This window comes from Odontesthes bonariensis, chromosome 18, assembly GCF_027942865.1.
Source record: "Odontesthes bonariensis isolate fOdoBon6 chromosome 18, fOdoBon6.hap1, whole genome shotgun sequence".
In the NCBI taxonomy this organism is placed as follows: Eukaryota; Metazoa; Chordata; class Actinopteri; order Atheriniformes; family Atherinopsidae; genus Odontesthes; species Odontesthes bonariensis.
The window spans coordinates 28049912-28075983 of NC_134523.1; the positions used below are offsets into that span (position 1 = coordinate 28049912).

At 42.3% G+C, this 26072-nt stretch overlaps 1 protein-coding gene across 2 annotated transcripts in view; it reads right to left on the reverse strand.

The window, feature by feature from the left end:
- Positions 1–2070: 2070 nt before the first annotated feature.
- The window catches only part of nfatc1 (nuclear factor of activated T cells 1), an 82431-nt gene continuing 58429 nt past the window's right edge, over positions 2071–26072 (reverse strand). The window contains exons 8-10 of one of the 2 annotated variants that reach the window (XM_075449549.1): positions 25345–25477; positions 20116–20706; positions 2071–6797 (exon numbers count right to left, since the gene is read on the reverse strand). In XM_075449549.1, coding sequence (XP_075305664.1) covers positions 6742–6797; positions 20116–20706; positions 25345–25477 — 780 coding nt within the window. In that variant the 3' untranslated portion in view covers positions 2071–6741. The remainder of the gene's footprint in view (positions 6798–20115; positions 20707–25344; positions 25478–26072) is intronic. The other variant, XM_075449550.1, reaches the window with a different exon arrangement.

Consider the following 26072-nt stretch of genomic DNA (forward strand, 5'->3'; position numbering starts at 1 on the left):
TGACCGGCACCTACAACCCTCAGACCACAGTTCATCCACAAACTGCATCCACAATGGAGGTCCTGAACATGGTCCTTTCAGATACCCCAAGTGTCCCCCAAGTATGAGAGAAAAACTCTCCCGGAGGTGCGAGTTAAAGACCTTGTGGACAGGGGGCCCCACCAGACGTTCCCAGTTCACCCTCAATACACGTTTGGGCTTACCAGGTCTGAAGTACCCCGGAATATCAATGGAATCCACAGGTGAAACCCCGCCAAGAAGGCCAGGTAATCTGAGAACTATACCCCCTGCGACTTGCAGCCACAGTGAGGCGACAATTTTGTTTACCGGGGAGAACTCCAACGCGGAGGCCGGGGGGTTGGTGAGTATCCCCACAACTGCCTGATGCCTCTGTCCATGGGCAATTCCAGAGTATGAGATAGTCCAGCCCTTCTCCAGGAGTTTGGTTCCAGAGCCAACACTGTGTGTGGAGATGAGCCCAACTATATTTAGTTGGTACCGCTCCACCTCATACACCAGCTCAGGCTCTTTCCCGCCAGCGAAGTGAGGGTCCAGGTCCCTAGAGCCAGTTTGCAACGCCAGGGATCGGCACACCCAGGCCTTCACTTACCGTTCAGCTCACATTGCCCCTGACCTCGAATCTCTTCCCCGCGAGTGGTGGGCCCACATGGAGGTGGCTCCCTGACTCATCTTCAGGCTGAGCCCAATCTAGCCCCAGGTGCCAAGGCTTGGCCACCAGGTATTCGCTGGCAAGCTCCCCCCCCAAACCTGGCTCCACGGAGGTGCCCCGGTTTCCCTTTTCAGGGAGAGGTGACTGTCATTTTTTGGTGCTGCTCCCTTGAGGTCCTTGAATTGCTCCTAATCTTACCCCTTTCCTGAGCCCAGTTTGCCATGGGAGACGCTACCAGGTGTTAACACCCCAGACAACACAGCTCTAAGGATCATGGGGATACTCGTCACACAACATGATTCTTGTTTTGTTCACATTTCCCGATGACCAGTCTTAAGTTATACAATCGTATGGTTCCAGTTCCAGATCAGTGCAAACCAATCAACTTCTGAGCATTTTCTAATGTTTTCGTATTTCACATAAAAAAATAGTAGTTATACATTATCAGTTAATTGATACAATTCCAGGCAGCCTTTGTTGTATGTTCATCTGTTTAAAATACGGACATCAGTTGGCAGACCGTTACTAGTAGGGATGCACCGATACTATTCTAATATACTCGTACCAGTTAAAGTTAACCGATATCATGAACCGATACCAATTTATTGCATGAAGACCGCGATCAGAGGGTGGCTTGTCATTTTTGTTGTATTTCTTTAGATTGGCGGCTAGGGGAGATGTCGAAACACTACCCAGATCCGCCCTCTTAGGACATCATCCGTTTCGTCCCAGCTCCTTACGCACTTATTTGTTTTCTAAATTGTCTTCCCATTTGTCTATGTACCTAACTTACCGCACTTACTCTAGCACTAGTTATGCTCTTAGCTGTTTAGTTTTGGAAGGAAATGCACTTATGATTTCTTGTGACCTGAAGGTCTTTTGCCTACCGATGTGGAACACACTTATTGTAAGTCGCTTTGGATAAAAGCGTCTGCAAAATGACCGCAATGTAATGTAATGTACTCAGATCCAAGTATCAGTATCGTATCGGTTTGAAAAAAAGTGGTATCGGTGCATCCCTAGTTACTAGTTTCAATATGCTTCTTAACTTTTATTTGTTTTTTGCTTTTATTGATGTTCTTAATTGTGTTGCATCTGCTCTTTGTGTTGTTTTTTTGCATGAAAAGCACTTGAAAAGTAAAGTTGTACTGGAAATAGTTGAGTCAAATGTGAAAAAGTCCACTAGGATGGTTCTTTAACTTGAAGTCGTGCCCAGTTATGATCAGTATGAATTTATTTTGAAGTCCAGGAAAAAGCAACAAACGACTCAAAGTGTGTTTTCTCTTCATTGTGACTTCCATACTACTCTAATCTAAACACATCACACCAGCAATGGGCCTCTTTCAGTGTGTAGACGGTACACAAAAGTCTCGTCCACAGTAAGACGGAATCTGTGCAGATGACAGAGATGAAGGCATATTTATTGACAAATACAGAAAGTATCACAAAGCAGTTATGACTTGCTGTATTTCAAAAAAAATTCCTCGGTAAACATTTCAGTATGGCTTCTCATGCTCTTCAGTTACACAGATTAAGACTCATAAATACACGCAGTATAAAACTGGGAACAAACGCGTAAGCCCAACAACTCTTAAGGATGCAGACGAATTAGTCGATAAACTACAGCATGTTGGTAACCGTGTGACAGAAGCTGTTTGATAAAAAAAGAATAAACAGAGCACATGCTAAGAGAATAAATATGAAAATATAAAAACAAACCGTATACATAATTGTATTGCTCTTCTCGGTTGTGAATATTCTTTGGATTCTTGGCTACAACAGTGAATCTTTACATTCTTTGAAAGACTAAAGCCACGTAACGCATGTTGCATAGCTTCCAGGGAGAGTTAAAAGTCGAGCTTCGTCAAAACCGAGATGATTTGATAAAAGTCTGACCAGTTTTTCCTGCAGCCAGCAGTTTAACTCTGAAGCTCTTCTTACAGTCGGGTTAAACTGAATCCTCTTCAAAAGATTACTCACTTTACAAATGCCTAAATATACAAGAACCTAGTTTGCACTTTGGGAACATTTCGCTATCATCGTGTAAGTGCAAGTGAGAACAGATTGGCTGTGTTCGAAACCGCATACTTCTCCTACTACTCATACTAACTTTTTGAGTTAGTATGCGAGAAGTTCCCGGATGCATACTAGATTCCCCGAAATGTTGGGTATGCATCATGAGGTCAATACTAATACTCAAACTACCCAAGATGCAACGTAACGTGACGTCGCCGATCGTCATTTCCTGTCAAAACGGCAGTTTCAAGCCAACTACAACGAGGGTAGGTTCACTTCCTGTTTTCAAAACAAAAGCACCAGTTGTATGGTAATGGCTTTCCCCATGATAAAAGGCAACGGGTATTTTATTTTGTGAAAATAACCGGAAGTGCGTTGCTCACTGCGGCTAGCTTTAGTAGCGCCGAATTCGTGGGAACAAAATTGTAAATAGCCGGTATTTTATCAGGTTTTCAACACGTTGGGGATCTAAACGACTACTTTCTCGCCTGAAAATGTTTCAAATGTTGCTAAAGTTTACAGTTTAGAGCTTAAGAGAAATCAGCTTCAGGCCGGCTGATTTCGGCTCGGGCAGGAGCGAAATGCATTGTGGGTAAACGCTCTGCATACTGTCTGGTCGATGAGTATGCAGTATGTAGTATGTAGTTTGCAGTATGCAGTATGTAGTATGCAGTATGTAGTATGTAGTATGTAGTATGTAGTATGCGGTTTCGAACACAGCCATTGTTAACTTAATTAAACACAAGTTGAGTACGGTGGCTGAGAGAGCTCAACAAACCAAACAAGTTGATGCAAAAAAACACTGCAAATTAGTAAACATTTTAGTCGGTTTGACAGCAGCTATGCTACAAATAGATGACCCCACTGCGATGAATGGTTAATATCGTTGATCAGTGGCATGGATGATTTAACTTATGAGGGAGGTTTTGATTTTAAATGATCAGATTACGTGCAGCAGGTGGAGACAAAGAGCTGCAGCAGCATCAGACAGTCGTCAGCAGAACTTCAGTCTGTTCAGGAGAAATCACATCCTGTCTGGCTCCCATTAAAACCCTTCACACCTAAGGCTTTATTTTAAAACAACCCTCTAAAACCTGAGTTTCAAACCGTAAAAACCTTTCACTTCTCAGCCTCTGAAGGAACTAAAAACCCATATTAAAACAAAGAGAATTGAAACATTGGAGTTTTGTTGTAGCGCTTTAACTTATGTAAGTCAAATAAAATTTGTTTTGAATGTAAGATCTGAAGTGTGAAAGCGTGCGTCTGCTGCATCAGGTCTGAAGAAGTTGATAAAAACATTGTACAAAGTCTGTAATTACGGCATAAAGTGAAAATCTGTTCAGAAACACAAGACAACAACTACCACATCTGCACAGATGCTTTTTCAAGAACTCTCCCATCCTGTATTTTTGTGTGAAATAGCCAACCTCAGGTGTAAATCCACCACGGTATATTCAGTATGATGCTGATGTTGTTATAAACGCATTATAAACCCACCCAGGGTCTCTCACTAAACACTTATAAACCCACAACCCTGACCAAATGAAAATAATGAACAAATACAATAAAATAAAAATCTTTCCCATTTAAAAAAGTAGTTTCTTATTTTGCATAAATCAAAAAAATGTTTTTCTCAGTGGGCATCGCCTAATTGGTCCTTCACTTCTTTGTGTCATCCAACCAGTTTGCAGCGTGTTTCTGTATTATTGTAAGTGCACGTGTTGTCAAATTTATTACCATTTTTTTTTTTACTGATTTGCAGCAAGCTGAACTTTTTCTGACCACTGTGGTTAAGTGCATATTGTTAGTTATGAATCAAAGACGGTATAAAAAAGAAAAGCTGGTGCTTCAGTACATTAAAGCCGTACTCTATTGAATGGCCAGCAGGGGGCGACTCCTGTCGTTTTTAAAAAGAAGTCATTTTGCATAGAAGTCTGAGAAAATAACCATTGGTCACTTGATTTTTTTATGTACTGCATAATTTCCTCTTTGGGATTAATAAAGTGTTAGAAAGTAATATATTTTCATTTAATTTGTGAGCCCAGTAAACATTTTCTTATGAGTTTAGAGCCTCGGTTGCCAATGTTTTTGTCTTATGTACTGTGCAAAACTCCTGATCCAGCCCTCATTTCTTTCTGAGCAGCCAGACAGGAGTTCTCCAGACTGTCTGAAGGTCTTTCAAAGTACTTCAATATAAAATTTAAAACTGGTTCTTCGCCAAGAGGAATGTTTTTTCTTTGTTTAACCACTGAACTCTGAGCTATGAAGCATTCAGGCAGGAAAAAGGCTCCTAACTCAAGGGATGAACCAGTGTTGTGTCCACACAGAACAGACAACTTAGCAAAGAAGCCATTTTAAACTGGATCTTTAGGAACTTTGTTCCCAGCAGCCTGTCACAGAGACATAATGTGTTCCCATTTCTTTAGTTGCATCTGTGAAAAACAGCAAAGATAACACAGTCTGACAGACAGAAAACAGGATTTCTGCAGCAACAAGCTGATTCCCAAAGAGCTGTTAGCTGAAAACTCGGCATATCTCAGCATGGTGTGCAGTGTGTCCTTAAAACATTTGAGGAAACTGGACAAGTGGAGGACAAAAGAAGAAGTGTCAGGCCTAAAGAACTATCTACATCAGATGAACAGGATCTGAAAGTGATGTCCTTAAGAAAGAGGAAAAAAATCCAGCAAAGACCTGACACAGGAGCTGAGAGATGCATCTGGACCTTCAGCTGATCCATCTGCTGTTGGCCCAAGCCTCATCAGAAATGGGCTCCATGGAAGGGTGGCTGTCAGGAAGCCGTTCTTAAGGAAGGGAAACAGGGAGAAAAGGCTGAGCTGTGCCAAAGGACACAAGAAGTGGGCTGAAAATCAGTGGCAGCAGGTCTGATGGAGGGATGAATCCTCCCCAGAGCCCGGAGCTCAACATTACTGAAGCAGGGTGGGATCATGTTGGCAGAGAACGGAACAAAAGGCAGCCCACATCCAAAGAAGAGCTTTGGGATGTCCTTCAAGAAGCCTGGAGAACTATTCCTGAAGACTCCTTAAAGAAAGGACAGAAAGCTCGTCTGAGAGGGTTCAGGCTGTGTTGGAGGAGAAAGGAGCTCAGAGCAGATATTCACTTTAAAGCTGCTCAGAACTGAACTAACTCTGGTTCTGCCTCAGATTCTGGGTTTATGTTCATGTTGGAACATGTTTCAGTGAATCTCTGCAGCTGCTTCCTGGAAATATTTAGGCTGGACCAAGACTTGTGCACAGTTTTTGGGTAAAATCTAAGAATATCAGGGTTTGCACTGGGGTGGAGCTACGCTGTGATTGACACGCCAGTGAAAGTACATCTCTTTTCTGGCTTAAACCCACTGGATGCACATGGGGAACAGTTTAAAAATATCTCTGCACTGCAATGATCCTTCAGACAGTCAGACATCTTGAACCTGGGAGAATCAGTCCAGTGCATTCAGGAGTTTGGAGTTTTACATCCAAACTTTCTTTGGTTTCGGTGACTAAACTTTGGAAACTTTTATCACTTCTGTGACAGTTAGTTACACGTTTGACAGTTGGAGCCAAAAAAAAAAAAAAAAAAATCCTCATTTTTATATTGTGAGGAACCCATAAAGCTAAACTCAGGATACATCTTTTTGTTTCCAGTCAAAAAAGGCACTTCTTCTTCTTCTTCTTATGTGAAGTCAGATATGCAAACCGAAGCACTAACACATGCTCTATATACACATAACATCATCCATAGGCACCGACTCATTTACAAACTGCAGCACAAAAGACGTAGAAAACAAGCTTTGGTCCTCTGAAAGCTCCCTTTGCTGTGAGGGTCGGGGTGGCAGCTTTGGATGCTACGTGTCACTCCGGGCATCATTTCTACTGAAAGGCGTTACATACGAAGCACAAGGCACGACGCGTTGGACCCTGCTCGCCTGGACAACACATTTACAATCCTTCTCCTCACGTTTCTCCTCTTGCTGCTTCCGTGCACGCTGCAGTCCAAGCGTGCGAAGCATCGTGTCAGAATAGTTTCCCTTTTTTATTATTTTCCGTGGAGGGCGGCTATGCGTGGCTGTGCACGGAGATGCTCGACAGGTCGTTCCTGATGATCTCATTGACTGAAAAGAAGGAGAGAAAGGTCAGTATACAAACTCATTTTCACAGAGGGCCACATCAGCGCTATCGTTGCCCTCAAAGGGCCAGATGTAACTTATAAATGTAACTAAATGCAATGTAAAATAAATGTAACTACTCCTTAATGTTAAATTACGGAAGCCCTAAACGGCCATAGATACATACATTTTATTCCATCTGTTTTCTCGTGATAACGAGATAATTAACTAGTTTTGTCGTGATTACGTGATAATCTTCCTCTGTTTTCCCGTGATAACGAGATAAGTAACTCGTTATATCAAGAAAACAGTGATCGTTTTCTTGAGAAAGTAGTCGTTTAGATCCCCAACGTGTTGGAAAAAAAAAAAAAGAAAAAAAAAAAGGTGAACCCGCTTCTTCGTCTTTTAAACACAAAATAAATCACCGGTAATGTTTGAAAGGGAACGGTTGTGTTTTCATCTCTTTCAGCTGCTCAGCGACATGCTAACATGGACAGATGCAGTGAGAACAGAGAGCCGACAGATGTGGCGCCAAACATCAGGCTGCTGCTGCAACAGATGAGCTGACGGCTGAGCTCTGGCAGCTGATGACCGCACCACGCTCACAGCAACCAAAGCTCAACTTGTGTTCACCGGCTCGTCGCTAACGTTTGTTAGCGCTGAGCAGAGAGTGAGCGAAAGGTTTCCTGGAGGCTTTTCTGACTGAAAACAGCTGCCTGCTGCAGCTGGAGGCCGCCCTGATAAGGCAGCAGGACCAAAACATAACCTGCTGCCAGCGGCTGAGAAGCTCCTACTTTTACCTCGTTAATTGAAACTTAACGACTCTCCTTTTCTCCCACTGAGAGTACATTCTCAGGGCCTTGGAGATCCTGTTATTTCCTCTGCGTCAGCCTAATAGAATGGGCTTTATTACAAAAAAAATAAATAAATCCCCAGATATCTTTTTTTTTTATCAAGAGAGATGATGCAAGCTCCTGCTGTCTGTGCAGGATCCAGGTGCACTTGTTTATCTGTTGTTATCAGCGGGGACGAGCCGGGGAGGCCGAGTGGAGCCAACGCAGAGCAGATATCAAAGCACAGATAACAGAGAAACCGGGATGAACTCGTTATTTCTGTGAAAGACGACATCTCCACAGGCTGCTGCTCACCGTTTTTAGTCAGGCTTTACATTCAGGCGCCTGTCGGGCCTTTATGAGGAAGAGGAAGAGGAAGGGGAACACCCTCTAAGCTGTCTGTCTGAAAGGGAACCAAAGTGCAGAGGAAGGAGTTCCCTCTGACGGACTGGTTTAGAATATAAAGCCAGCTGAGCTCTTAGATCCAAGGACTCAGGTCAGCTGGTCCAGTCCAGAGTCCAGACTAAACATGGAGAAGCAGCATTTAGCTGTTATGCTGCAAACAAGTGGAACAAACTGCCAGTGGAGATTAAACTTTCACCAAACGGAGACATTTTTAAATCCAGGTTAAAAACATTTCTGTTCTCATGTGTCTATGCATGAAATCTGCACACTATCTTTGAACTTATCTGGACTGTTGATTGTTTTTAAATTCATTTAAATGATTTTATTTGTTTCTCTTTATGTTCTTTTATGTATTTTTAATGCTTCTTACACTCCCTGCTGAAATGCTTTTATTTTATGTGAAGCACTTTGAATTGTTCTGTACATGAAATGTGCTACAAATAAATTTGACTTGAACTATTCTGTTGTATTTTTATGTTAAAGCGATACAATGTAACTTCTCAAAAAGCCCACTATGGAGCTCCCCCTACGGGCTTGGAGGTAATGTACGGTTACACTGTCGTAAATACAACACCCTTTCGCTTTCACGTTTCACGTTTGTTGACGAACCGGCGAGGAGTCAGAAGGTGCAAGCTATGTCGACCCAGAAGGTAAGAGTAATCAAATGTACCTGGGAGCGTGAGAGGGCTCTATTTGTTTTTGCGGTAGGTGTGCCAGAAAGCAAGTCGAAGTACTTCCGCTCAGCTCCCGGGCCGGTCCAGCAAAGTTACATAGCGCAGTTTTTCCAACTCAGACCCCCGAAGGGCATAGGAGACAGGCCAATCGTAATATTAAAACTCATTCTAGCCGCACAATTTTTTTCAAGCTGTTATTTTAAGGTAGAAATGTTACATAGTATTGCTTTAAGCACAAGAGAAACGTACCAATAAACGTAGCATTGAATCAAATCCAAGTTAATTCTAATGATATAAATGCTGTATGTAATCTACGGCTTTTTTTCTGTTCTTTACTTAAGTTATTCTAGTGTTTAAGGGGGTCCCTCTAACTGTCTTTTTATCCGAGGAAAGTTCCCCACAGAGTGAATTCACCTGAAAGGAAGCGATAACAGCTGGAAAATTCTTCTTTTATCATCTCCTTTTGCACAGGAAACCCTGGAGCATTCAGGAAAGAGCTAAATGATAGACATTTTCTGACTATTCAACCATACGGCAGGTTGAACTTTATCGTCCTTGAGGGCCAGTTTGATCTGCAGCCACCAAAACGCCAAGGAAGGAGTTCCCTCTGACGGACCGATGCTGGAAAAACAGCGTGGAACCCTGAGATTCCCTTAAAAACATCTACTTATCTGACTCCTGCCGACACTGCTGATTCCCCGACATAAATAAGAAGGATTGTACCAGCCTCACCGGAGAGAAAACAGGCTGCAGCAGTGAGGAACTAAAGGGTAAAAGTGTGTCATCGTCTCCTTCAGGTGGCAGAAAAATGAAAAAGAAAAAGCTCTTCACAGTGTTCCACTCATGCACATGTGAAGTAAACAAGCTGGGCCCGAATTAATGAAGGATCACAGAGATCCCAGGAGGACTCATATCTGCAGCAGTGATATTAAAAGAGTGAGTCACAGAAACTGAATCTGTTCCCAGAGCAGAGGAGTTCATCACCGGCCCGTTATCAGCTCCTAAAACGAGGTAAAAAACCAACGTCGGACCAACAGCAACACATGACGTACAGCTGAGTTATTATCTGCTGAACAAAGACCTCAGCCTGCCTGAGATGCTGTGGTGGGACCTTCAGAGAGCTGAGCAGAAACCAGAGCTGCAAACCTCAATGAGCTGAAGCAGCGCTGGAGAGAAGAGTGGGCCGAGATTCCTCCTTTAACCAGGAGAGAGACTGAGAACGTCCCACAGGAAACCAGCTGCTGGATCAGGGGTTCACTTAGTTTCTCACTCACTGCTGCTGCCAGCTGCTGGATCAGGGGTTCACTTAGTTTCTCACTCACTGCTGCTACCAGCTGCTGGATCAGGGGTTCACTTAGTTTCTCACTCACTGCTGCTGCCAGCTGCTGGATCAGGGGTTCACTTAGTTTCTCACTGCTGCTACCAGCTGCTGGATCAGGGGTTCACTTAGTTTCTCACTCACTGCTGCTACCAGCTGCTGGATCAGGGGTTCACTTAGCTTCTCACTCACTGCTGCTGCCAGCTGCTGGATCAGGGGTTCACTTAGTTTCTCACTCACTGCTGCTACCAGCTGCTGGATCAGGGGTTCACTTAGCTTCTCACTCACTGCCGGCCTGAAGCTGATTTCTCTTAAGCTCTAAACTCTGTAAACTTTAGCAACATTTGAAACATTTTAAAGGTGAGAAAGTAGTCGTTTAGATCCCCAACGTGTTGAAAACCTGACAAAATACCGGCTATTTACAATTTTGTTCCCACGAATTCGGCGCTACTAAAGCTAGCCGCAGTGAGCAACGCACTTCCGGTTATTTTCACAAAATACCCGTTGCCTTTTATCATAGGGAAAGCCATTACGATTCAATTGGTGCTTTTGTTTTGAAAACAGGAAGTGAACCTAGCCTCGTTGTAGCTAGCTTGAAACTGCCGTTTTGACAGGAAATGACGATCGGCAACGTCACGTTGCGTTGCATCTTGGGTAGTTTGAGTATGAGTAGTGACCTCATGATGCATACCCAACATTTCGGAGAATCTAGTATGCATCCGGGAACTTCTCGCTTCACTTCATGGAAAAAAATCTAAATCTTACCAAGTATATTTGTCTCATTGAGTATCTCATTACACTTAATATAAGACACAACTGCCTAACAAATACCATTTCAGGGACTTGTTTGAAGACAATACATCTGGAATATCTTGTTAAGTGAAAAATTCCAGCTCATATTAAACATGAAACAAGCTTTTTTTTTCATTTGAAGAGGTTTTTAAGCTGATTTCAAGATCACTTTTAACTCAAAAGTCCTAAATATCACATTTTATTTCAAGAAATCTTGACAAGCTGATTTTCACTAGTTCCATTGGCAGATTTTTTTGCTTAATTCAAGCAAAAACGTCTTGTATTTGTTGTTTTTTTACTTATTTTTGGAGGGGCATTTATTCCAGTGCACTGGAAAAAATCTAAATCTTACCACGTATATTTGTCTCATTGAGTATCTCATTACATTTGATATAAGACACAACTGCCTAACAAGTACCATTTCAGCAAGCTATAGGGACTAGTTTTAATACGATACATCTTGAATATCTTGTTAAATGGGAAAAAGTCTTGAAAACAAATTGTTTTGAGTCGGATTTCATATGAAACAAGCTTTTTTTGACATTTGAAGAGGTTTTTCAGCTAATTTCAAGATCACTTTTATCTCAAAAGTGACAAATATCACATTTTAGTTCCATTGGCAGATTTATTTTGCTTATTTCAAGCAAAAACGTCTTGTATTTGTTTTTTTTTTTACTTATTTTTGGAGGGGCATTTTTTCCAGTGCATGCCCAGACACATGAAAAATTAGAGGGAATATTGGCTGGAATAACTTCCATGCAGCTATGGAGCGGTAAAAAAGACAGAATTGGGTTGGATCGGGTTCGGTTGGGACATAAATCAGAGGCAGGCAGCCATCGACGTGCTATCCTCAGCCCCAGCGAGGCCTCGGCGTTTACTGTTTGTGCGTCCGTTGCCATGGCCCACTTTTCATTGGGCCGTCACATTTGATGAGGAGGATCTAATTGAAAAAAAAAAAAAAAAAAGTCAATCTATTGATCTCTAAGTGGGGGCTTACAACGAAACCCTGAAAATAGACCCGGCACCAGTGTGACAGCTGTGTCATGTGGGTCATATCGACTCGTTCGACAGAGGTTCAATGAGGCAACGATGCGGGCTGTCCTGGTTTTTCTTGCCCGTCTGTGGTTTTTTATGAGAGCAAAATGTTTTCAGACGTAATCTCCACCAGGAGGACGGAGATGAGGTCCGTTTCAGGTCCAGAAGTTTCACTTTCTCACACTTTGTTGGCGTTTCTTAACCCTCATACCTGATTTAAAACACAACTTAATTTCTGAAAAGGGACATTTTTGTTTTTAACCCTTTTAAAACGACCTAAAAACTTCCTATGTTAATATTTTTTCCCGCTTTTTTTTTCCATAAATCTTTTATTCCACTTCAGTTCTGATCATAACTACCAAGTTTTCAATTATTTTCAAAAATTTAACCTTTTAGATACTGGTTTATATGATATGTAAAAAACCCACAAAAACTGCTATACTTTCAATATATGGAATGCAAAGTGGAATTGTTGAGCAGGAATAATTATGGTCTGGGATATGTCAATAATTAGCAACAACATTGATTTTTAGGGATTTTTAATTTTTAATTTTTTGCCTGATTTAAAACACAACTTAATTTCTGAAAAGGGATGTTTTTGTCCCCTTTTAAAACGACCTAAAAACATCATATATTAATATTTTTTCCACTTTTTTTTCATAAATCATTTATTCCACTTCGGTTCTGATCATTACTACCAAGTTTTCAATTATTTTCAAAAAATTAACCCTTTAAATATTGGTTTGACGTAAACGGCAATTTCTGAAAAAAATATTAATATATGGCCTGCGGCAGCAGGCAGTGGTACGAATGGAGAGAAAGTAGTGCGTTGTGGCCATTTATAACAACGACTTCTGCAGGTGAAGATGGTCTCATTAAAAAGTTAAAAACAACCGTCTAAGTGGTGATGTAAGTCGAGACGCTGGGGGGGGGTTACTTTGGTTTGCGGTCGTTACCGAGCGGCGAAGGTGGGATCCGATGTGAGGTCATCCAGGAACGGACTTCCTGTCCCACGGAGGCTGGCGGACGCTGGCGCTGACTGATGGAGCCCCGGCTCTCCTGGACAGGAAGCTCTCGACGAGCGAGGAACTCCAAACAATTAGCAGGGCGGCACTGCTGTTTGCCTCATTAAAAAGGCTGAAACACGATTCAGCCTGTAATAACACAACGCCACAGAGGAACTGATCGGGGGGGAGATATTCAGCGCTGAGCAGCTGAAATACCAGTAGCACAGGCAGAAAACACCACCGAGCTGTGAATCCCACTGCGGAATAAAGGCTCTTTAGCTTGTTCATAAGCACGTTCCACATGGCTGTAATAAACTGAGAGGTGCTCACATGGAGAGGCTATTCTTTCATGTCATGTGACTGTTTGCTACATAAAAAATGGGAGCTGGTTACTTCTCTTCTTACCTCTCTGGTATTCTACACCTCATTATTTTAAGCGTACGCTTCATTTTCATGTTTTATTCTGACAGAGAGAGAGACTTCCGCCAAAGGCTCTACCACCTGACTGTTTCACCAATCAGACGTAGCCGTGCAGTCTGGTCACGTGACCATACTCAATCTCAGCGGCGGGACGGGTTAGCTTTACAGTTTACAGTCGTAGCAAACAAACAAAGAAACAGATGAAAAATGTCAGAATCAACGGTGGGAAATGAAGACGCAGACGAGGCCTCATACTGAAAGCATGTTTACCTTACAAAGAGTGAGAAACAGCAGCTACATTATGTGTCTTCTGTGTCAACCAAAACAAACGCACATTTCAGCAGAAACTCAACATCTAACTTGAGGAAACATGTAGCGGTAAGTTTCCTAAACTCGTTTTTTTCCCCCATGGATAGGTGAATGTTTGTTTTTTAGGTTATATATGGGTTCCATATGTTTTACACATTTCCTAAGTCTCTTTCATTTTTTATTGAAGTTCTTGAATTTACCTGGATTATTTTAATTTAAAGCTGCAGTCTACAACTCTTTTTCAAGCATAATGCCTGGAACTGTCCGGGGATTCTGAAAGTAGTACATTAAATACCCCAATACAAAAAAAAATGAGTTCTCTAGGTCCCCTATATGTCCCGCTAGGTCCCTCCAAAGCCAGCAGGTTTGTTTACAAAATTGCAGACCGGACCGGTAAAAGGTAACCAATCAGGTTACAAGCTGGGCTCTGCTGCCTGTTAATCACCGATTGTGCACGCGCGATACAAGGTAGGCTCGTCCCCACGCTTATTTATCTGGACTATTGAACTTCATTATGGGCTAGTCTACTTACTGTGTCTTCCATGATCGCAAATGACAGGTGAGTTGATGAATGAGGAGTCGTGTACGCGCATCTGGCGTGCACGTAGACGTGCACGAGTTCTCATGTGTTTTGATGGGGCGGGACAGGAAGTTGAATAACTTTTTATTTTTCGGTTAAAAAATAAGCATTTCTTGCATTTTGCGACTACGGAGGTCACCGTTTTCAACTTCAAGCGTTCTGATAGATCATGTAAACTCTTAAAATGCCAAAAAGTAGGACTTTACGTATGACAACAACAAATCCTGCAGACTGCAGCTTTAAGCTATTTTGTAATGCATTAATTCATTTTAGTTTATTTTATCAACTGGATGAACTCTAATTGGCCTAAAGATGATTATTTAGTATTTTTGTCTGTCTGATTGAATGCTTGTGTTAACAAATAAATCAGACGTTACTCAACAGTTACTCAGTACTTGAGTAGTTTTTTTCACCAAGCACTTTTTTACTCTTACTCAAGTAATTATTTGGATGAGTACTTTTTACTTTTACTTGAGTCATATTATTCTGAAGTAACAGTACTTTTACTTGAGTACAATTTTTGGCTGCTCTGCCCACCTCTGTGTGTACGATATTCCGTCTTTCCAAAATACTGACCACCACCGGACCTTCAATGTTTTGTACTATAAATAAACTGATTCCAATTTGTAACGCTGTGATATCGATCATCCCTCAGTGTGCATGTATGGAACGTTAAAGAAAGGCTCAATAAACACAAAAGTAGTCACATGACAGCTCCGAACCGGCACCGGAGCCACTTCAGCTGAAGCTGTTACGAGTCACAGAGCGTGTGAAATCTGAACTTCACTCGTCACAGCTGAAGAGCTGATGGATTCGGGGTCAGCAGCAGAGCAGTCGGTGCAGAATTAGCTTGAAATCTCATGTTTTACTGCATCATAAAGACACAAAAGTAACACCCTGATGTCGACCGTTGGGGGTCCCGTAATAAGAATAACTGAGCTAATTCTTAACTTTTCATACCGCATTATCGTCATAAAATAAAGGATTTAAATGTATTTTAAACATTAGGACATGTCTCTACATTTAAATCGGAGGATTAACCATGAGAATACTCATTCACACTGGAGAAAATGCCCCTCCAAAAATAAGTACGAAAAACAACAAATAAAAGACATTTTTGCTTGAAATAAGCAAAAAAATCTGCCAATGGAACTAGTGAAAATCGGCTTGTCCAGATTTCTTGAAATAAAATGTGATATTTAGAACTTTTGAGTTAATAGTGATCTTGAAATTAGCTGAAAAACCTCTTCAAATAAAAAAAAAAGCTTGTTTCATGTGAAATATGACTCAAAACAAGATGTTTTCAAGACTTTTTCACTTAACAAGTTATTCCAGATGTATTGTATTAAAACAAGTCCCTATATCTGGCTGAAATGGTGCTTGTTAGGCAGTTGTGTCTTATATTAAGTGTAATGAGATACTCAATGAGACAAATATACTTGATAAGATTTAGATTTTTTCCAGTGTTCCAGTGTTCAGTTTGTGCTGTTGTTTTGTTAATTTTATTTTTATTTTTTTATTATTATTTATTATTTTTCTTTAAATTTATTTCTTTATTTTTTTATATAGGCATATTCATTTTTTGTTACTATTATCCTTATCCTTATTATCCTTATTTTTCTTGTATGTCCTACACGACTTGAAAAAGACTTTAAAAAAAAGTTAAACAGTCCTGAACACTGTCAGTCAGGTCATACCGGATTTCTTTTTTAAAAAAATGTCCTTTCTAGGCACTCATTGTATCAAGCAAGAATTGTCGGTAAGTAATTTGAAGCGGATGTGGATGTCAGTGAGGATGAAATAAAGAAGTAAAACACATTTCTGAGCATAAATGAGTGAAACTAAGAGGTGCTAATTTCTTCAAAAAGCCTCCACGTGTCAGGTTGTGTGATGCTGCATGTTACAGATTCAACACAGCTGGAAGCCAATCATGAATTTCACATATTTTTCTTATGATCAGCAGCATCTGGCCATCAGTTGTAACATTCTGACATCTAACATGGCCACAACATGCAATAAAAAAAGCATGTCATAATGCTTTTGGCTCAGATGTGACTGCAGCGCGCACATGTTTCGCTAATGCTACCTCACCGCTGACAAAAAGTTGCACTCAGCGTAATCTATGGCCGCTGCTACCACTTCCAGACTCGGTGCGAGCCAAAGGGAAGCATGAAAACGTCTCCAGTCAGCGAGTTTTAATGGCGGCGCGGCCTCCTCCGTCCCCCTCAGCCTCAGCTGTGGTGGAGTCCTGCAGCTCCAGCTCAGAGCTGGACAGCGTGGCTCAGACTTTCCATAAGCAGACGGAGCTGTAACCTCTCAGGGGACAGCGAGAAGGAATCCATGACAAAGGAGGATCCAGATAAATACTAAAGAGCTGCACAAACGGGGATAAAAAATAAAAAAGAGGCCAGCCCCTATAAATGAAGGTGTGAGCCTGCAGATCTGAACAGCCACAGACTCCACGTCCTCTTTGAACAATGGCAGCTTTGTGCAGTCCTTTCCATCGATTTATCTACACCCTTTTGACATAGTTAATCATGCAAAACTGAGGCTGTCAGTGCACAACTGTGTTAGCAAACATCAGGTATCAGGTAAATATCTGCGGTTTCAAATACCGCAAAACCGCAGACACCAAAGGCGTTCTCCAGGGATCCATCCTGGGACCACTGCTTCTTTTTAGAAACTACCGATCAAATCCTCTCACATTTAGCTCATTTTCATCCAACACATCCAGTGTACACTGTGTGATTTTTAAATGTGTTCCGAACACAAAGAATTCGAAATCAAAGCCACTGAAGCTTCCATCATTCCGCATTTCTCTGAGGTTTGAAACTGGGTCAACCTTTGAGTGTTGACTCCTTCTCGCTTTTAACCACAGAAAACTGAAGCTGGAACACTTTTCTCTGCTGTTTCTATCTGCTACGTCGTCTACATGCATCCGCCTTTGCAAGGCTTTTCTAGCACCGTGTTTCATGACGGTTTCGTCTCTTTAAAAAAAGATGCAAACGTGTGTTTTGCTGTATTAAACCTGCTGATCTGAGCTTTAATGCTCAGTACAATGTCACAAGTCTTTTTCCTGGTTAAATTACATTTAAATTAACTAGGGCTGGGCAACGATTAAAATGTTTAATCTAATTAATCGCATGATTTCCCTGATTAATCCCGATTAATCGCATTTGTAAGCAAAATCCAAAAATGAATCCAAAAGTAGTGTATAGCTTTTAGCATTTAGTTTTATTTTAAATGTGCTGCCATATGAATGAAAGTGCCATAAAATTTGTTGTGCAAACACACTTTTAACATCAGCATCTTTCTGTAGTTTTTATGTAGAAGCCTCGCTCCACTGTCTGTTTCCTTGAATGACTTGCAGCTATAAGTTGTGTATTTTGCCTTTAAGTGATATTTTAGACTGGAACTACGGTGAGAAGACAATTCAACTTGGCAGTGTTTACAGATGACTTTGGTTCTGTCGACTCTGCCGTCTGGAAGAACTTTAAAATGAAAATGGCCGAGTAAAAGTTCCGTACCCTTGTCCATGTTTGGTGGATCCGCCGATTACTTTCTTTTCCGGTTCCGCAGCAGACAGCAACAGACATTTACAAAATAAAAGCCTGTGAGGAACATAATTTTACAATAATAAAATAAATAATAAAACAGGGGTGGTCCGTGGCGTAGTGGGCTGAGCAGGCGCCCCATGTACAGAGGCTATAGTCCTCGCTGCAGCTGGCCCCGGTTCGAGTCCCACATCGGACGGTCCTGTGCTGCGTGTCGTTCCCCCTCTCTCTGCCCTCTGCTTCCTGTCTCTCTGAACTTTCCTATCCATTAAAGGCACAAAAGCCCCCAAAAAATAATAAAAAATAAATAAAAAAACTTGCGTTTATGCGCAATAGAATATTTATCGGTGTTAAATAATCAACGAGTTAACTCGCCCAGCCCTAAAATTAACATAAAATCAGGGAATTTTAAACCACCTGCACCACATTCAGCTAAATAAACACTGTGGTCAAAGGGTCTTTGAACTGATATCAGGGACAGTTCAGGGATACTTTGAAGGCTCAGATGGAGCCGTTTGAGTTTTAACAAACTAAATGTGAGCAACATCACACGAAAGCTTTCTTAAAAGCTTTGATTTACGTTACCACACCTGGTTGGAACCTTAGAATCCTGCAGAGACCTAATTCCATCCAGATCTGTGGCTGCAGCCAGATATTATCCCAGACTGGGGCTGAGAAGTGTTAATGTATTTACCCAGACTGTTCAGAGGAAGTGGAGCGGGAGCAGCCCGATGCCAACAACAGCGGCTCCTTCCCCCGTCATCGGGAAGCTCACCCAGACGGTTCGGCCGGAGCTCTGGTGACGGATCAGAGCGCCGCCGCCCTGCGTGCCGATAGCTGACGCTCAGCGCTTCTACATCTCCTGAAGTCCTGAGCTCACACAAAGCCACAGACTGCCTTTCTCACTTGGATGAAGATCACTTATTCAACAGTACGCCGCCCCCCCCCAAACCTCAGAGGTGTCAGAGCGGTGAGATCATTCAGGCTCTTTTTAGGGTGTCGTGAAAAAGATTTAAAAGATCTTTCGGTGAGCTTTAAGCATCTCTTTCAGGATGTTTTAGTTATCATCCTGTTTATAGAATCTCAAATCACAAAAAAAAAACAAAAAAAACAGAGATTCCTGCATTTAGTTGGACTTTTAATTCACAGCTGGCGGCACGAATCCGACATATTTCACGTCTCGTTAACTTAATTTCTCATCCGTCTTCGCATTGCAACAACAAAGCAGATTTCCACTGAACATTCGGTCTGAGGGGTCAGAGGTCACAGGGGTCCAGCTTAGGCTTGCTCTCTTGTCCTTTACTCACTGAAACTCCTCCAGATTCCTCGAATGCTTTAATGATATTCTGAAATATGCAGATCCCTTCAACTCCGTCTCTGAGGAACATTGTTTTAAACACATTTGTTGACAAACCGGAGATCCTCTGAACATCTGCTCCTCAGAGGCCAATTTTAGGACCAAAAAAAAAAAAAAAGGATTATAGTTTATTATTTTACTTCAAATTGGTCCCATCCCAACTTTTTGGAATATGTTGCAGACCTGATGTGCAAAACTGGATCAATAACAACAAATTCAACCAATTTTCAAGGTTTGGGGTGTGAAAGGAAGCTCTAATTTGTCCTTTTTTTTTAACAGATCCAGATGAACTGTTTACAGTTTTTATATGAATATAAGCTGCTTGTTGCCTGTTTGCTTTAGCTTAATATTTACTTGACTAAAATGTGCAAAGGAAATGATGCTCAAAGGACACCGGCTGTGGAAGACATGAGTTATGGCGCTTTTCCACTAGCTTGCTTCGGCTCGGCTCGGCTCGTGTTATTGCATGTTTCCACTAGCACGCCGTACCTGCAACCGGCACGATTTTCCGTATCACCTCAGCGCTGGTTCCAAGCGGGCCGAAGCGTTACTAAAACGTGACGTCAGCCGACTGCCTTCGACTGATTGGGCGATGAGTGTCGTCACTGGAAGCGTCATGACGCGGATAATAAAAGCTAGCGTTTAGCAACCGTTAGCTTACCTCCAAACGTCGTCTTTTTGAAGCTCGTAACAAAACTCTCCGGTACTTTTCAATACTGTTTTGTCTGGCGGCCAGGAGTCTTCTCTTGCCTTCTGTGCGACAAAAAGCCACAGGGTGAGCAGCAACACGCGCAGCCGTGTTACGACGACCCCGCCCACGTCGAGGAGGCACCAAGTATACTCGTTTGTAATGAAAACGCAACCAAACCGAGCCGAGCCGAGCTAGTGGAAAAGCGCCATTAGAGAAAGCTCTGGAGAAGGGGTCTAGAAGCTTCATGACCATAATTAAAGACACATCTTTTTCTGTGCTTCAGCACCTTTAGAGACATTCTGATAATTCTGAACTGGACCTTTCAACAAAAGGAACTTTGTCTTCTCACCATCATCAAGGTACATCTGGTCCAGCTCTTGTGGTTCTTGTTTGATGCTGACGGCCAGCGTCGGGGGGCTGCCGTCCCCCTGCAGAGAGGCCCGGCCCCTCTCCGCCACCTTGGGGAGCTGCTGGCCGCCCGGGCCGGGGCTGCCGCCGACCGGCTGGGCCGGCGTCCCGGCCTGGGTCGGAGAGAAGTGGGCGTCGGTCGGGGTGGAGGGCTGCGAGGTCGGAGAGGAGGAGGAGGAGCTGCTGGGCGGGTAGAGGTTGGGAGAATGGTAGCGCCCGGGGGTCTCCTGGATTATGGAGATGTGGGGGATCGGGGAGCCTGGAGAAACTTGGAGGCACTTGGAGAAAGGTGACACTGAGAGATCGTGCAGTTTGGGGCTGTCGCTCGGCGAGGAGGAAGGCTTGGCCGCCGGTCTCTGCGGGCTGACAGAGTAAGCCCCGCCCACCACGCACGGCCTGAGGTCGGAGATCATGGGGGTCGTGGCCTGTGGGGGGTAGAACGGCTTTGGGTGCAAGGACAGGCCGGAGCCGCGCTGGGCGCACAGCAGGGGGGCGTCGTAGTCGTCGTGCGGCTCCGTCTTTATTGTCGGGACTGAGAGAAGAGGAGGAAAAGCTACATGAGCAAACATATTCCAGCTTCCTGAAAGTGTGAGTGAGTCGGTTCGGGACTCGGAGTCACTGTTACACAAACACTCTCATCAATGAGCGTCTCTGTTCCAGCCCGAGCTCCCCCCCCACCCCTCCAAACATACCCGGAAAAGTAGACGAAAAAAAAAAAGGACGGTGAAACGGAGATGACTCATTAATACGAGAAAAATCTGACAGCTCCGGTAATAAAAAAGTCTGGATTATGCTCTGTAAATCTGCTGTGAAACTGAGCGGTTACACTGGAAAAAAATCAAAGTCTTACCAAGTATATTTGTCTCATTTCTATTCAAAATATCTCATTACACTTAATACTTAAGACACAACTGCCTAACAAGTACTATTTCAGCCAGATATAGAGACTTGTTTGAAGACAATACATCTGGAATATCTTGTTAAATGAAAAAGTCTTGAAAACATCTTGTTTTGAGTCACATATCATATGAAACAAGCTTTTTTTTACATTTGAAGAGGTTTTTAAGCTAATTTCAAGATCACTTTTATATCAAAAGTCCTAAATATCACATCTTATTTCAAGAAATCTTGACAAGCCGATTTTCACTAGTTCCATTGGCAGATTTTTTTGCTTATTTCAAGGAAGAACGTCTTTTATTTGCTGTTTTTTTAACTTATTTTTGGAGGGGCATTTTTTTCCAGTGTAAGCAGTTAATGTGGATTCAGATGAACTTTAAAACTGTTAAATAGTTTAAATTCAAGTGTCAGTCATACGTTTGGCCTCTCAAAATACAGCGAACACTTCTTTTCCTGAGAAAACACTTTAAAAAGGGACATACTCAGGGCTGAAAATACACAATTCGGCTCATTGCCTGATGTTTTCTTAGCTCAAGAATAGCAAATATACAAGTTCCCTTCCAGGAAAGCTGACAGCATCAGAAGGCACGAGCGCCCGACCAGAACCAAACATTTGTGAAACAGAAGCAGTCGCTTCTCTGGTTACCTTCAACCAGGTGCTATGAACAGAGCTGTGAAGTTACAGCTGAGAAGGGAGCTGCTGTCTGCATCTCTGGGTGATTTTAACCAAAACCGGTCACAGATGTGTCACCAAATTATGTTGAATTGTTAAAAAATAAAGGCAGAATATGTCTTAATATACCTCAATTAATGAATACTTCTGAGTGAACGTGAGAAAGTGTTTCAGTGTAATCATGGGCGTCAATTGGGTATGGCAGCTGCCACACCTTGGCTCCAGGGGAAAATGTAAATGTTTGTTTTTCCTTTTTTCTTTAAAAAAAAAAAATGAATTTATGGAATTACTTTGTGTCAATTTGTATTGATTATTCTATTATTTAATACATATAAATGAACTACAATTGAAATTCTGAACAACACATTCAATTTATCTAAGTATCATCTTCCCCAACACTTGTATCCCCTTTTGAAATGTGGTATCTCCCAGCCCCCTCCCCACGAGATTACGGAGCCCGGAGGTCAAAGCTGCTGTTATTAGCGGGATTTGTTGTTTGCTAATTAATGTAAAATATGAAAAGGAAGCAGAAAACTTTAGATTTATTTATCACCAAAAAAAGGTGTCCAATGTTGCCCCAGCGGCGGAGGAAGGAGGACCAGGTAGTGAAGGCGGGATTCAGGCTGTTAGCCGCTAATGCTAATGCTAACAGGGAGACGGAGACGAGTCCATTGTTATGCTAGCGGCTATGTGAGTGAGACTGCATTTGCACACAGATAAGCTACATAGCAGACTTTTGTGGTGATTATTTGCTGGGCATGTATATTTATTGATTGATACTGTAGTCATGTGACTATAGTGAGCTTGCCGTACCTTAGCTTTGGCTGAATTGACGCCGCTGAGTGTAATCAGAAGCACGACTGACCCTGAGCACCATCACTGCAGCCCCGGCCCCTTAAACTACAGCTAAAAAGCTCATTTAATTTATTTATCAAAGGCTAATTGGAGCGAAGCAGCGATGCGTCACGTCTCACTGAAGCCTCCGCTGTCAACAGCACATAAAGGAGGAACTGTGCAGAGATGGTTGCAGCGACCGCAGGACTAAAATAGCTGACACGGCCCTATTTTGAGCCCGTTTGCAGGAAGTCGTCTTTGCATGTGGAGGTGACAGCATGCACAGAAAAAAAGCAGAAGAAGTGCAAATGTTTGTCTCGCTGCAACTGGGTTTCCGGAATGTAAAAAAAAAAAAAAAAGAAATTCGGTTTTTGAATGAGCTGTTGCAACACCTGCTGCATGAAAAGAGGTGAAAAATGTTTTGGTTTTTTTGGTTTTTTTGAGATTTTGCTGATTCTTTTCACTGGCTTTAAGCTTTTCCGACTCTTTTCTTAAATTCCAGCAGGTCGTATTGTTCAGCCTGCCGACTTATGACCCGGCTGGCCGTCCCCTCCCTCACAGTCAGCGTCCCGAGGACAATGCTCCACTTTCACAGCGGGGCACTCCGCCGCCCACGCACTGGGCTGGGCCGCTCCAGCTGAATCGCAGCTTTGAACCACCCACTGGATTTTCGCTCCAAGGCTGGAGTTCAATTAGCAGCGGTTTCTGCATTTCAGTTGGTGGGTCAGCGTTTATATTTAGCTTGGCAAAAAGGTTCTCTATTCAAATAACATGCTTTTCCCATGCCCCCTTCCCCACCCCGACCAGCCCAGCTGCCTTCGTGCAGGCTACAGGTACGGAAAAGAACAGATTTTATGGATTTCTTTTTTTTACAATGGCGGGATAATAGCGTTGCTTTGTTCCTCCCAAGCAAAACCACCAGACAAACGGAATACACTGGAAAAAAAATCAAAGTCTTACCAAGTATATTTGTCTCATTTCTAGTCAAAATATCTCATTACACTTAATATAAGACACAACTGCCTAACAAGTACCATTTCAGACAGATATAGGGACTTGTTTGAAGACAATACATCTGGAATATCTTGTTAAATGAAAAAGTCTTGAAAATAAATTGTTTTGAGTCACATATCATATGAAACAAGCTTTTTTTTGACATTTGAAGAGGTTTTTAAGCTAATTTCAAGATCACTTTTATCTCAAAAGTCCCAAATATCACATTTTATTTCAAGAAATCTCGACGAGACGATTTTCACTAGTTCCATTGGCAGATTTTTTTGCTTATTTCAAGCAAAAACGTCTTGAATTTGTTGTTTTTCTTACTTATTTTTGGAGGGGCATTTTTTCCAGTGTACAAATCGTTTGTTCTCGTCCTCAGATGTAAAAAATCCTGGCAAAAGTGTTTCTAATTAGTCTGGGATACGAAAGACAAAGAGCAGACTGAGAAAAGGGAAGTTCTGGCTGATGACAAGATGGTAAGAAACAATAAAAAAGGGCAGAAAGGTCGAAGGGTGACGGGAGGATGTTTTTAACCACTTGTAACCTTTGCTGGAGGCAGCTTTTTGGGTTCAGCTCCAAACTAAACTAACCTTTTGGGGTTATTCTGTCAGCACCGACCTTCACACATCACACCTAAAAACTACCCTAAACTCATCTGTTTGTTTCAGGTTGTAAAACTAAAGCAAATTCCAGCTGAAAGCACGTTTCTTATGACACGTTTAGACCACCTGAGAGCCAATCACCTCTGTGGAAACAGAGGAAACAAACAGAAGTGGAGAGAACATAAAGAAAATTCTCAATGTGGACAATCCTGTTGACGTATGTTATGATTACTGGAAAACACGAAGGATCCACTCGCTTTATTTAGCCGAACTGTTTGCATTTTTACAACATCTGTGGAGGGGGTGTTGATCAGTCCGCAGAACACTTCCTATCTGACATCAGGCAACACTCAGAACCTTGTTGTTTTTGTTGAAACTAAACAGCTTTCCCTCTGAAAACTGGAACCAGGTCTGTGAGGCCGAATCCTCCAACGCTTTGTTCAAAACTTCGCTTATTTCAACGCCTAAACCTCACGTTTCATTGTTTTCTTCTTTAAACATTTAAAATCTCTTTTTTTCCCAAACAACCTGCAGTTTAATACAATTAATGATGCATTTTGGTCATTTTATTCATGTGAATTAATCAGAGATTAAGTTTAATCAAGTAAGTCCCAACAAATTTTTTCTTGGGCAAGTCAAGTCAAGTCACCTTATTTTTGCAATTTTACCTGCAGAATCTGATCTTAATAAAGTTAAAAGACAAGATATAAGTATCTGTCAGTAAACATCATTGGCCAATGTGTCCAACCCGTCCACCCCGTATCATTTCAAGCTAACGTTAGCTAACTACAGACTAGGCTAACAGGATAATATTAGCTAATTTGACGAGCACTTACTGGTCAGAATGGATCTTCAAATGACGAACAAAGTTGGAAGTTATGCTAGATGCTTAACACTCAAGTCATTCAAGTCATCGTGTCTCAAGTCAAGTGCCGAGTCTTTAACTTCCAAGTCCGAGTCGAGACTCAAGTCTTTTATTTTTTGTCAAGTCAAGTCACAAGTCATCAAAACAGCGACTCGAGTCGACTTGAGTCCCCATCTCTGGAATTAATGGTTTAACTGTCTGTAAAAATCTCCCCTCAGACTACAGAATCTTATAGTTTAGTAGAGGAACTGCTCCCCGGGGTTATCGGGTAAGCAGAAGGTAGAAAGAGGAGAAGTTTACCACTAGCAGGGACGTAGGTGAAGCGCTGGTACTGGCTCCTTTTCCTCTTTCCGTTGCAGACGTAGAAGTTAACGTGGACGGGAGTCGAGAGCCTTTGATTCCGGTATGGGGGGATTTCAACCAGCAGCGAATTCTGCAACAGAGAAAGAGAATAACTTAAAGTTGTGTTTTGTGCAGACAAAAAGGACGATGCATCGGCGTCCGGCCACCTAGCGACAGCCGCGCCTGTTACAGTGTTTACTGCTCGGAAGCAGGGGACTGCTCGGTCTGCACTTCGGTCTGCACAGTTTACACAGCAGGCAGTGATACGAAGGGAGAGAAAATAGGGCCGAGAGATTGTGAGGTCTGACTTTTTCTGGAGGGACGATTTTGTGATGCAAATGTATTACTCTTTTGAACGCATATTGTTTTGAGAAGCAAGACGCTTTATTTTCGGGACCCTCGCAAACTAGACGGAATACCTTCATCAACACCAAAACGAGGCTGGAACTCGGCTCACAGGACGCAGCAGATGTTCATAAATAATATTGCTAATATGGGATGTCATACAGCTTCATGTCAAAAGAGGCGAACTATCCCTTTAATATGAGTGTTTGAGTAAGCTACCGCTAAGCAATTAACTGCTGATTGCGGCAAATATTTAATGCCAAAAAAAAGTACGTTTTTGTAAATGTTGTTTTCGATGTGGCAGCTTTGGCTGCTGCGAGTGTTTGAAGTCGGATTCCGTG